The sequence below is a fragment of the Pristis pectinata genome, chromosome 33 (genome assembly GCF_009764475.1).
Source record: "Pristis pectinata isolate sPriPec2 chromosome 33, sPriPec2.1.pri, whole genome shotgun sequence".
NCBI classification, from domain to species: Eukaryota; Metazoa; Chordata; class Chondrichthyes; order Rhinopristiformes; family Pristidae; genus Pristis; species Pristis pectinata.
In genome coordinates this window covers 1,125,947-1,138,705 of record NC_067437.1, presented here as the reverse complement: position 1 = coordinate 1,138,705, position 12,759 = coordinate 1,125,947, and the positions used below count along the sequence as shown (strand labels likewise).

Genomic DNA, 12,759 nt, shown 5'->3' with positions numbered 1-12,759 from the left:
CATGGAAGTTTTAACCAATGATGGGGAAATATCAATCACGATTCACATGCCTAATATACACAAACATGTAGGTGAGTTTACATGCCCACTTTGGAGAGTTTTTAAAAATATATATATCCACCCATCGTTACACTTTCTAGCATTGTATGTTCAGAGGCTGCTTGATACAAGTGTGAAGATCCATGCTTTCGAGGTCAGTTTTGTTCTAATTTTGTGGAAACCATTTGACAAATTGCAACACCAAAACTGACGTGGGAAGTTCGGGTTGTGGACTTACAAATCTCTCCAGTTCCAACTGTGCGGGCTGATCTCCATGCTGCTCTTGTCTCTGAAAGTGGACACAATGCAAACACCAGTTGAAAATAACGAAGTGGTTGTACACAACTCTCATCACATCTCAAAAGGCTCTGCCCAGTATGCCAAATGTACAGTGAGTCACTTCACAAGTCACCATTAGAATGGAGGCAGAGGCACAGATTGTTTTGCACAAGGTTCCACAAGCAGCAAGGTCTCCTCACAGAGGAGTTAGTTGAGGGAGGTTGGGTATCAGAGAAACACTTTGTTCTTCTTCCAAAGGTGCCACAGGATCTTCAACAGCTACATGAAACTATGTGAACACTTTGGACTGTGGATTGACATCTCGTGAAGGGTAGCAGGTCCATCAATACAGCACTCTCAGTGCTGCAGCCAACCCAACCATTAACACTAACCCTGCAGTGGGGCCTCGGAACCTGGTGAGAAGCCAAGTGCCTAGACAGCTAACAGAATACACTGAGACAGTAAACAAAACTAATGTTAACCTTATAGTGAGGGTAAACTCCAGCTGCAGGACCTGCTTGAATATTGTGCACATGACAATTAAACATCCCAGCCACTGACTAGGAAGAATGAAGTAGTCAGATAACTGGGCTAGTTACTGCCTCCAAAATGGGATGATACAAAACTTGGCAGTACTGTCAACTGCAAGGGCAGGGTGGTAAATTGCAACAGGATGTAAACAGGCTGGTATAATTGGGCAAACATGTTGCAGACCATAGGTTAATGTGGAGAAATGCGGGGTGATGTATTTTATTATATGGAATGAGGAGAGGCAACATAAAAAGATATTGTTCTAAAAAGACTTCACGGGCAGAAGGTCCTGGGATTATGGCTACACAAGTCAGTGAAAGGGCAAGACAGGTTGAGAAAGCAGTTAAACTAAATTAAGTTGGTTTATCATTATTACATGTACCGGGATACAGTGAAAAACTGTTTTGCAAGCCATCCATACAGATAATTTGATCACATCAGTGCATTGAGGTAGTACACGGGAAAACAATAACAGAATGCAGAATAAAGTGTTACAGTTACAGAGAAAGTGCAGTGCAGACAGACAATAAGGTGCAGGGTCATAACGAGGTAGATTGTGAGGTCAAGAGTCCACCTTATTGTACTAGGGACTGCTCAATAGTCTTGTAACAGCAGGATAGAAGCTGTCCTTGAGCCTGGAGGTACGTGCTTTCAGGCTTGTGTATCATCTGCCTGATGGGAGGGGGGAGAAGAGAGGATGTCCAGGGTGGGTGGGGTCTTTGGTTACATTGGCTGCTTTACTGAGGCGGTGAGAAGTGTAGACAGAGTCCATGGAGGAGAGGCTGGTTTCTGTGATGTGCTGAGTTGTGTCCACATCTCTGTCAATAGGACACACACAATTCTGAGCTTTATCAAAACACGAATATAGAATAAAAGAAGGGAAGTCATGCTAAACCTTTAGAAAAATACTAGTCTGGTCTCAGCTGGAGTATTGCATTCAATTCTGGTTGCCTACTACAAGGATGTGAAGGCATTAGAGAGTCCAGAAAAGATTTATGTCAATGATTCCAGGGATGAGGGACTACATTTACAACAATAGATTAGAGGGGCTGAGAGCGTTTTCTTTAGAGTGGCTGAGGGGAGACCTGATGGAAATATATGTGACAAGGGGTTCAGACAGAGCAGACTGTGGCAGGCTCTTCACATCAGTCGAGAAGTTGTGAACTCGAGGCCACAGGTATAAGGGGGAAGGGAATTTATAAGCTACGTGTGGTTGGAGTCTGGAATGCACTGCCTGTGGATGTGGGGGAAATCAGTTCCATTGTGGCCTGCAATAGGAAACAGTTACAAGGTTGAAAAGGGCCGGGGTGGAATGAAAGAGTTGCGCTGGTGAAAGCTGGCACAATGGGCCGAATGGCAGCCTCCTGTGGGAAGGACTGAGGCAGATCCAAAGTGAGCACCAGTCACCGGTGATGTGATCTGTTTTGTTGGCCATTATAGTTGTTATAATGTTTTAAGATCTGTTTATGGTCAAACAACAGAAGAGCAGGGAATTAACAATGTGCGCACCAAATACAGGGGCTATGGCAATAACAACGGCCCATTGGGGGCAGACAATACAACAGGTAGGGGCAGACTGTTTCTTACCTTTATTACCCTCTCCAACTCGTGATTCGCTTGCGAGAGGTAATACTGTGCATCTCGTAACTGCTCCTTAAGTCTCACATTCTCTGACAAGACCATCTCATACATCTGAATGGGGCAACAGAACAGAACATATGTGGGTGTGCAGCTTTGTTGTGGCTGTTTAGCAGGCAGAGAAATGCAAGTCCTTGCATTAATACAGCATATTATCACAACATTATATCAATGGAATATCTCAAAGCTCCTTACAAAACATAGTCGACTTAACGAGCTAATGCATTGGCAATTGAAATAGCCTCTGCAAGTCAGAAATGCCCAATAACAGCAACCAGTTTTGTTTGACATCAACAATTACAAAAGGAATGAGCATTCCTGTCCTTGAAACACGGCCATGAGATCTCTAACATCCACCTCACTGACGTCTTAAGTGAGATCAGTCTCTCTCATTACTGTGCTGGAGGACTAGCGAGGCTGTACTGGATTGAGGGCTTGAACCTTTTGTCTTCTGACCCAGGGGACAGAGTACATCCAGAGTTAAACCAAGAAGCAACAATTAAACCAAGAAACATTACCATAATCATTTACTGGGTTGATGTTAGGTTGACTGCATTTTTTTTAAAATTAAGTACTTCACTTAGTTTGAACCTTCTTGGTCATGGTCACTATTGATTAGTGGTGCTGACTGTTCCATACAGAAATCCCAAATGTTCAGCTTCTGGCTCACTGGGTCAAGGTTACTGCACTCCTGCTTCCCATGCTCCCTTTAAACTTACCTGGTTCACTAAAAAATATGTTATCATATTGCACAATATCTAAAAACAAAGTGAATTCACAGTGTGCTGGGGTAATTAAGAGAAATAACATCCAATAGTCCAGAAAATTGACCAGTCCAGCACGAAATTCCTGAGGATGCCAGATTATTGGAGTTTTACTGTTGTTGATTTGGTACAAATCACTGCAAAGGGGGTTCAGCTGCTCATTGGTGTCCAGTGATGGAGCATTCATAAAGAAGGATCTCAATCATGGTTTATGTTACAGAGATGGTGTGACTGAACTCCATCAACTCATCTCTGCTAACCTTCTGACGCTGTTTAAAACCAGCCACACACGGGTTAAAAATCAAACAGTGTAGATTTCACCCACTGCTGTTTGACAAAAGCTATCCAATTGCCACCCTCTGCTCTTTCTCCTTTTCTGAAAGTTATCAAATGGGGGTTTAAAAATCAAAAATCAGTTACAGTAGAACTCTGATAATACAGAACCCCAGTGGCTGTGGTGGTAGGGACTGGCAGAGTTTCTGGGCTATTGGATATTTCAATTTTTTAAAAAAAATTACACATTGGCGACACTGCGCTCATAGGGAGTGCGTGATCTCGACTCAGTGAGCCAAATGCCAAACCATCAGGATTCCTGAACCATGGGATACTGGATTATTGGAGTTTTACTGTAGTTTGGAAATGAAATGGAGCTGCTAGTTGAGGAAAAATAGTCAAAATCTGGCAAACTCAGATCACCAGCCAGAAATCCATCCTCCACAGCAGGGACATAGCAACAGCTGCACGCTATACTGTATGTCTGAAAACTGGTTCGTCAGGGTGAACAGAACTTTATTTCACCCACTGAGGATATTGCTGGGCTCATAATTGCAGCAACCTTTAAAACGAAGAACAAATTTTTCTAATGTTGCTTTGCTCTCAACTTTAGAAAGTTCACATGTCAGAGGCCATCCAGGAGCCACAGCCTGGTCCGGCCTTCATTACTTTAGCACAATTCTCATTCAACGTGAATGTTCCACAGGCTTGCAAAGAGCATCAATGTCAGGCATTGCTTCAACCTTCTCCTCTTATTTGCATTCTAAAAATTGAAATTTTGATTAGTTCATCCTAAAGCTCTCCCTTCAGGTTGTGATGATTAACAGTGCTAATCACTTTTGGCAACTGTACAATTATTGTTCACTTGGACTGAATTGCTCAGTCTAACATACTCACACACAGACAGAGATCCAAGCCCTTCCCGCATTATTACCTTCCTGAAGTCACCATTATTGTCTGCCATTACCCCTGGACTGTGGTGGGTGGGGGTTCCAGTTCTGCTCGGAATCCAATCACTCATCTGATCAGTTGAAACCGAGCTACACCTGTCACCAATCAGGAGAAAATCGTGTTAGTTTCCAATGACAATCACGAGAAACGAGGGTGAAAACTACTATTTATAGTGGGTTTACAGGTACATCCAAGACTAAGACTTAGAATTTCAGAAAAATCCAGATAAACACAGAACTGAGCCAAGATCCGTGGCCTTTCGTTCTAGGCTAGAACTTCAGCAATGGTTGGGAAAGGGTGTGCAGGTTGATTTAGGTGCATTACAGCTTTCAATGCGACTCTGGGCTTGCCATCAGCTATCGTGGAATGTTCTCTCCTCCACAGTAAAGCTGCTGAGGCTGAGTTTTGAGCAGCCACCAGTAACCTCAGTAACAGAATGGAAATGCAGTGGTTTGTGTGACTGCCCAGCTAGCTCAGACCACACTTTGGAACTTTTGTCAGGTTATTGCCCAGCTCGCCTTTCCAACTGGGACACAAATTTGAAGGCATCAGGTGCTTTCAAATACATATCAAGATGGTTATAACTAATGTGCAGACCGTGACTCTTGGCAGTTTGGTTAGCTGCAGGGAAGTCACTATAGATGTCCTCACATGATATCTACATTACATTTCCAGCAACAAGACAATGAGAGACGTTAGAACCTTGTCGGATTCGCCCCTTTCCAGATGGTGAATATGCTCTCTTACCTCTCACCACCCCAGCTGGGAGCAGGCACCTCAGCAATGACCATCTGCATATCTCTGCTGCTCAAAGCTTAAACTCACTGAACCACTGTCAGATTTTCTCAACTGTGCATAATCATAGGAACAGAAGCAGGCCATTCAGCCCCTCAAACCTGCTCCCCATTCGACTGTACCTGTATCCCAACATCCTATCCCTCAGTACACATGACCAACAGAAATCCAAGAATGGCAAGCCCTAGCTGTCCTGCCATTCACAACAATCTGAAGAAACAATGTCAGAACTGCAATGCATGCCAGACAAGGTTTAGCCATTTTAGAGCCTGTGGGCAATAGATGAGGATTTGCAGGTAAAGACTGTTTGGCATACTGGTACATGCCTTCTCTTTTTGTTTGGTTTCCCCATCAGGTTTATTTAATCATGAAGAACAGGTCCCCACTCTTGGATAGGTTTCTGCAGATACTTTATGAAAAGAAACTGTTCAACCAAAGCCAAGTTATTATTGCAAGTGGGATCCAGCAGATTACAGAGTGGAAATAATGGGCTAATAAATGCACAGAAGGACAATCTGTGGTTCTTCAGAACCACTCCACTGCCCCTTCATCATTGTCGTGAAATATTCTCCTGTTCGCATGTATCCACTTCTCTGTCAGAAACTCTTAAATCTCTCTCAGGCAATGACTTCCAAGGTGTAGTAATGTGAGACTGTGATTTTGCCCCTAAACTGTGCTCATTTCAGCAATTCTCTTCTGCACCTTCTCCAATGCCTTGACATCATTGGTAAAGGACAGTACCCAGAAATACCCACTGAGTGAAGGCACAATGGAGGACAGAACAAGCAGCAGTCTGGTGCTGGAGGACCAGAGGGTGAACACACATGACAGCAAGCTGGAAATCAGGGGAACTGTAATGCTTACATCACATTTAAGCATCTATTTGGGGCAAATTGTTTCACTTGTGGTGAAGCACTTTAGAATATCCACAGGAGGTACTGTATAAATACAACTTTTCATTTTATTAGGCTGTGAGATCATTTAAATCTGTTCATCAATGAGTTAAATCGTCTTGCCTGTGTGCTGAAGTATCCACACTGTTCATCTGTTCTGTGCTGTCTTCCTGAAACACAGCAACACAGAAAACATCGTATTGAATAGACAAACACAGCGGTCTGTCATCTTGCACCTCTACACAATGAGTGATGATAATATTGGGCACACTTAGCACAGGCAAAGCCTTCTTTGCTCATTTTTTAAAAAAGATATTGACTTATACAGAAAAGGCCAGATAAGGGACACTCTCAGAAGGTGGCAGACATGGACAACAGCAGGAAATGCCCATGTGATTATTGGGCCCGAACTATACCCCAGTTCTTAAGTAGTGATGCAGTTGGAAAGTCAGCATTCAAGATAAAAATTTCAAGCTACACATCATGTCAAGCAGTGAAAACTAAATGTACGGAAGATAAATACTAAAGGAATGAGAAGTCTTAATAGCAAATGATACAAACTCTGTCATTCATCCAGTTCCTACACAAAACATTATATGAAATTTATAGAGATAGAGGTGAGAATGTAATACAGTTGTGATGCACCGAAGTACTTGCTGGTAGGAAATAATCTCAACAAGCAGGGATTTGTTAAACCCTGTAATTCAATCCATTGTTTTTGTTAAAGAATCAAATGTCACTTGCAAATAACTGAGGTAGTCACAACACAAGCAAACTGAGTTTGGCTCTCAAGAAAAAGTATCAGTGCAAATTCTATAGTATTAAGGAAAGGAGTTACCTCTTTCCACCACAGAAAACACACTGCTGCCCAGCCCGGCAACCATTCCCAGCCCAACGTACAAAATACCAGAGTCTTGTACATCAAACGAAACTTCCCCAGTTCCAACTTCAGCCCCAATGGTAAGGCAGCTTTTCCATCAGCTCACTGAGTACAAGTCAGGGCAAGTGGTGCAATTATCTCAAGTAGCAAAATATTTGCTCAGATATCACAGCTTCTATTGGTTTGGACATGTTGGATAATGACATTTCAAGAATCTGGCCCAGGAAAATAGTTCTGCCTTGAAGTGACACAATCACAATTTTGTGAAAATCTCGCAACATTCATGCACAGAGTGGCAAAAACAAAAACTCCCTAAACTGCAGGCACAGCAGAGAGATAAAGAACCATTACAACAGAAACGTTTTAATAACTAGAGAGGTTTGTGGGAAAAGTTGAGTGACAACTTTTTTTGGTGGTGAAGTGATTCTTTAATTGAACACCCGCAGGTGATACAACAGGTGACCAAAACTAATCTTGCTATTAGATGAAAAGCACATTTCAGAGACAGTAAAACATCTGCAGGACAGAGCACTTCCTTGTATTTCAATACCTGAACTTGCCACTGTCTCTATACCTAGGAAAGAGGTCATCTGGGCCAAAATAGGTTTAAATTGGGAGGAACTGGGGAAGGTTACAATCACCAGAAGTGATGCTGAGCAAATTCCTGCAGCTGAAGATCGACAATGACTTGGACGAAGGCACTTAGGGCATGTATGCTTGCTACATTTGTTGATGACACAAATATAGGTAGGAAAGCAAGTTGGGAAGAGGGTACAAGCAGGATATAGATAGGTTAAGTGAGTAGACCAAAATCTGGCGAAGTGGAGTACAATGTGGGCAATGTGAAACTTTCCATTTTGTTTTGATTTATAACGAAGCAAAATGAGAGACCAGGTTGTTCCAGTGCATGATTTGCAGAAGGCTAGCGCACAAGTGCAGAAAGTAATCAGGTAAGCTGACAGAATGTCACTGGTTATTGCTAGGGGAAATGAACACACAAGTAGGGAGTTAATGCTTTGGTTATATGGGTAAGTATATTGTATATACTGGGCGAGACCACACCTGGAGTACTGAGCACACTATTGGTCACCTTTAAGGAAGAATGCCAATGCATTGGAAACAATTCAGAGAAGTTTTACTGGACTAATACCTTGGTTTGGACAGGTTATCTTATCAGGAAAGGCTGAACAGACTAGGCTTGTTATCTGCTGGAGTTTGGAAGATTGAGAGGAGACTCGTGGAAGAAACTAGAATTAGCTGTAACTGCTTAAAAAACAAAAGTTGCCCATATAAAACTGATGAGGTGCAAGTCTTTGGAACTCTTCCTCCAAGGACAATGGAAACAAGCTGAATACTTTTAAGGCAGAGGTGATAGGTACTTGATAGGCAGAGGAAAACAAGGTTACTGTGGATAAACACTAATGCAGAGCTGAGGTTACAATCAGATCAGTCTCTATCAAATGGAGTAGGACTGAGGGGCCGAATGGTCTCCTCTTGCTCCCAATTTATATATGTTGGCATGTGGACTTTGTCATGCATGGGAACACCATAATGGGTGTCACAGTGAAATAACGTGTAGTTGAAGTACAATCAGCTGTTAATAAGGAGGCAACTTCATAAACACACTCTCCAGTTGCCATACTCTCCTGTTTAAGCACTGCCTTTGCTTTAACTCCCATGACCCAACACAGATGAGGATATCAACATGGACAACATTTGAAGATACACTAAATCTTCTCACATACATTTGATCTTAACTTCTGCCATCAATGCCATTTGCATGAAGGAAAAAGCCACAGGATGCCAGTGTCCCTCTAGTGCAAGGACATTAATCCATCCGAGAACCTTTAGCTTTGAAGGTGAGAACAGTGGAGTTACGATTTAGAGATAGGTCAACTTAAAAGGATGGACCTGCTGGGTCAAATGAATAAAACATACAGGCAAGAAAAACAAGTGCTGAACTTCTACATTTTCAAACAGCTCATGTGTAGACCTACTAACACTGGGAATCACTGGGAATCTGCTGGTTTCTCCCCCTGAAGAGTGCTGCAAGTTGAAAATCCACAGACAATTACAGATAAGTTAGAAGGCAAAAGTTTTGGAAGTAGCTTCCAACTGCTGTACACAAGCAAACCCTGGGCTTCCCAAGCTAGCACTGCCCAGCTAAGAATGCTCCTTAATTCAGCCTTCTCTCAGATTAGCCATTTACACTTACTGCCCCATAGTACAGACAAACCCTGCTCACCTCTTCTGTGGAATCTGGTTTGCCAGTAAACCGGCGTTCTTTCCTGGCTTTCCGTCGATCTCGCACAGATATCCGATTCCGACTGCTATTGTCGCCATCCCCTTCTTCCTTTTTGCCACTTTCCAATTCTGCATCTGGAAGTTAAAAAGGAATTGTCTGCATGGTCTAACCCCCCTCAAAATAAAAGCTTAAAGAAGAGAAACTAGTTATTTACAAAATTGTTGTGCTGTTGCTCCAAAATAAAATGGTGTACGAAGAGCAAAAGAAATTGGTAAAATAAAAATCAGAGTCATACAGCAGGGAAACAGGACATTTGGCCCACCAGATCCATGCCGACCACTGGGGACCCATCCGTATTAATCAGCACTTGGTCAATAGCCTATGCCTGGACGATTCACGTGCTCATCTAGGCCTTTAACTGCTGTCAGCATCTCTGCTTCCACCACTCTCTCATGGAGTGTATTCCAGGTATTTGCCACTCTCTGGATGAAAAAGGTTCGCTCCACATCTCTTACCCCTCAGCCTAACTCACGGTACTTTAGTCTTATCAACCTTTGGTATGGGAATAAGTTTCCTGCAGTCGACCCGATCTACAAGCCCTCAGTTTTATATCATCACGTTCCTCTTCAGATCCTGCACTCCAGGGAGAACAGACCCAGCCTCTCCTCACAACTGAAACACTCCATCCCAGGCAATGTCCCGGTGAATCTCCTGTGCACCCTCTCCGGCACGGTCACATCCTTCCTGTACCTTGGTGACTAGAACTGCACGCAGTACTCCAGCTGAAGTGTGACCCAGGTTTTAAAATTGGAGCATAACCTCCCTACTGTATTCAATGGCCTGACTAATGAAGGCCAGTATCCTTTATACCTTCCTGTGTCATCTACCTTAGTTGTCACTGTGGAGGATCTCGGAGGTCCCTCTGTTCCTCAATATGCCCTAACACGCTACCATTCATGGTGCATGTCCTAGCTTCATGAGTGGTCCCAAAATGCATCATCTTACATTTGTCTAGATTAAACCTCACCTGGCATTTTTCAGCCCATTTCACCAAATCATCAACATCTCTCTCTTCAGCCTAAGACTACTTCTACATTATCAACCAACTCCGCTAATCTCCGTACCACCCGTGAATTTAATGACCATGCCTTCCACATCCACACCCAAGTTATTCAGGTATATTACCAACAGGGTCCCAACACCGATCCCTGTGGGACACAGGCATCCAACTGCAATAACAACTCTCTACCAACACCCTGTCTCTCCTATTGCCAAACCAATTTTGGATCCAGTTTGCCAACTTGCCCTGGATCCCACAGCCCCTAACCTTTTGAACCAGTCTCCTATGTGGAGTATTTCATACGAGTTGGGAAGAGAACATTTCTTTTCTTAAAAAAAACTTAACATAATTTCAGTTTACCTTTATTGGAGACCTGAAGTGAAGCTGCAGGAACATAATATCTGGAGTGCACAGGAGCAAGTGATGAGGCAGAGTTAACCGTATCCGTGGCAAAGGGTCTCAGTCGACTACCCACATCCTGTGGGGGTAGCAGAGAAACCACAGTTCAGTTGGTTTGGTTTGAGAGTATAGCAAAAATAAAAGTTATTCTTTAGGGATAACATGAGGGAATCAGAATTGTCAGAGCATGAGCAATCAGCAGTCCAAGAATCCATTAATACTAAACAATAAAACTTTAAAAATATTTTGATGCATGTCAGAAATTATGGTAACATTTTTCTATATAATACACCAGTCATTTTCACATTGGCCTGAGCTGTGCTTCTGATCAGATAGCCACACCTCCTGCAACTACCAAATGTACAAACATAGGAGGGATAGTTGACCATTCAACCCCGAGCCTGTTCTACAAGTTGATGGCTGATTCCCACCTTAACCTCAAACATCCACTTTTGTTTTATATATTTTGACACCAGCACAAGAATATCAATCTTGATCTGTAGGTTTTCACCTGACTACTTTTTCATCAGGTTTTTGTTTGATTGTAACTGTTTCCCATTAGCCTTGGTTTTAAATAATGCATCCTGCAATCGGCCTTCAGTTTTAAACTTATGCCACTTGCTTTGGACTCCCTACATCAGAGGCACTATTTCATCCCATCAACTCTTTTAACCATCTGAACCTCTCAATGTTGCATTTATCTGACACCTCAAACTCAATGAATTATCCCAAAGCAATCTAAACAAACTGACACAGAACTACAGAAGAAACTATCAAAGCAGATAGCCAAAGATGCCCAGAAACATTACTTATGTTTTAAAAAATGAGAGTAACCCAGTACTAAGGCCATGGCATCTTAAATCATATCTGTAAACAGCAGACCAATTAAAAACAAGGGGAACAAATTAAAAAGTGTTTGTAAAGCTGGAAGAGGTTGCAAAGCTCACCCATTAGTTTTTTTTTAAAAAATATATTCAGAAGAGACAAAATATCTCTATAACAGCTATTTTAGACCGGCAAATTTCAGGGTGATGCTCAAAAAACATTTTGCTGAAATTGTTCTTTGATTCAATTATCACTATAAACAGCCAATTAAACTATGATAATGGGAGTAAACCCATCAACTTGGCACAGACCATTATTGAGGTCTCTCCTTATAAAATGATTCCCTGCCCAATTTTAGCCAAAATGGGCTCCAGGTACAACTAATAATAGTCACGATACTATTAATCTGCAACTGAACTATGCAGAGAGGAATTCATAAATAGACCACATAATTCACAATAGCATTCTTCACATATAGTTCAGAATATGCAGCATGTTCTTGCTGCCTACCAACCTCTCCTCTTATGGTTAGTGTCCTGCTAATCTCTGCAGGAGGCAATCTAAATGGACCACACAAGTGTGGATAAGGCAGATTTGCATCTGGCCAGAAATATGCAAATTTCTGTCTCCAGATCAGAGGAAAGGGTAGAAATAAAATGACACAACCTTCATTTTACATTTTCTAAATACTGTGGATTATTTGGAGGCAAAGATAGCAAGAACTTCAACGTAGATGAATACCAAAAAAAGTAGCAGCACCTAGAACAGATGGAGCAACTGTGTGAAGAACAAGGAGATGTGAACTGGGGAATGAGATTAATAAAACTTCAACTGTCAGATTACTGGACTTCACTACACTTGGGAATTGAGCAAATACACTCTACCTGGAGTCAACTTCTGAAGTAAATGATAGGATTCTCAACATACATCCTGTGAAGGACACTATTCTTAGGGAGACTTTTGTGACACCTACAGCTCAAACTTGTAGGTGAGCAAAGCCTATAATTGTGAACAAGAAACACTGGAAGAATTCAGTGGGAGAAGCAGCATCTGTGAAGGCAAAATGTGTAAGCTGACATTTTAGATTAAGACCCTGCATCAGGACAGAGAGAAGAGGAAAGATTGCCAGTATATAGCAGGACATGGGGAGTTGGATAGAGATTGGTAGGGGACAGCAAAGCATTCAA

General features: G+C 42.3%; 1 protein-coding gene across 1 annotated transcript in view; it reads right to left on the bottom strand.

The window, feature by feature from the left end:
- The window catches only part of LOC127585555 (protein phosphatase 1 regulatory subunit 12C-like), a 61,386-nt gene that overhangs the window by 8,529 nt on the left and 40,098 nt on the right, over window positions 1-12,759 (bottom strand). The window contains exons 15-20 of the mRNA XM_052043114.1: window positions 10,709-10,826; window positions 9,289-9,422; window positions 6,287-6,333; window positions 4,459-4,570; window positions 2,437-2,541; window positions 278-328 (exon numbers count right to left, since the gene is read on the bottom strand). Of these exons, the coding sequence (XP_051899074.1) occupies window positions 278-328; window positions 2,437-2,541; window positions 4,459-4,570; window positions 6,287-6,333; window positions 9,289-9,422; window positions 10,709-10,826 (567 nt within the window). The remainder of the gene's footprint in view (window positions 1-277; window positions 329-2,436; window positions 2,542-4,458; window positions 4,571-6,286; window positions 6,334-9,288; window positions 9,423-10,708; window positions 10,827-12,759) is intronic.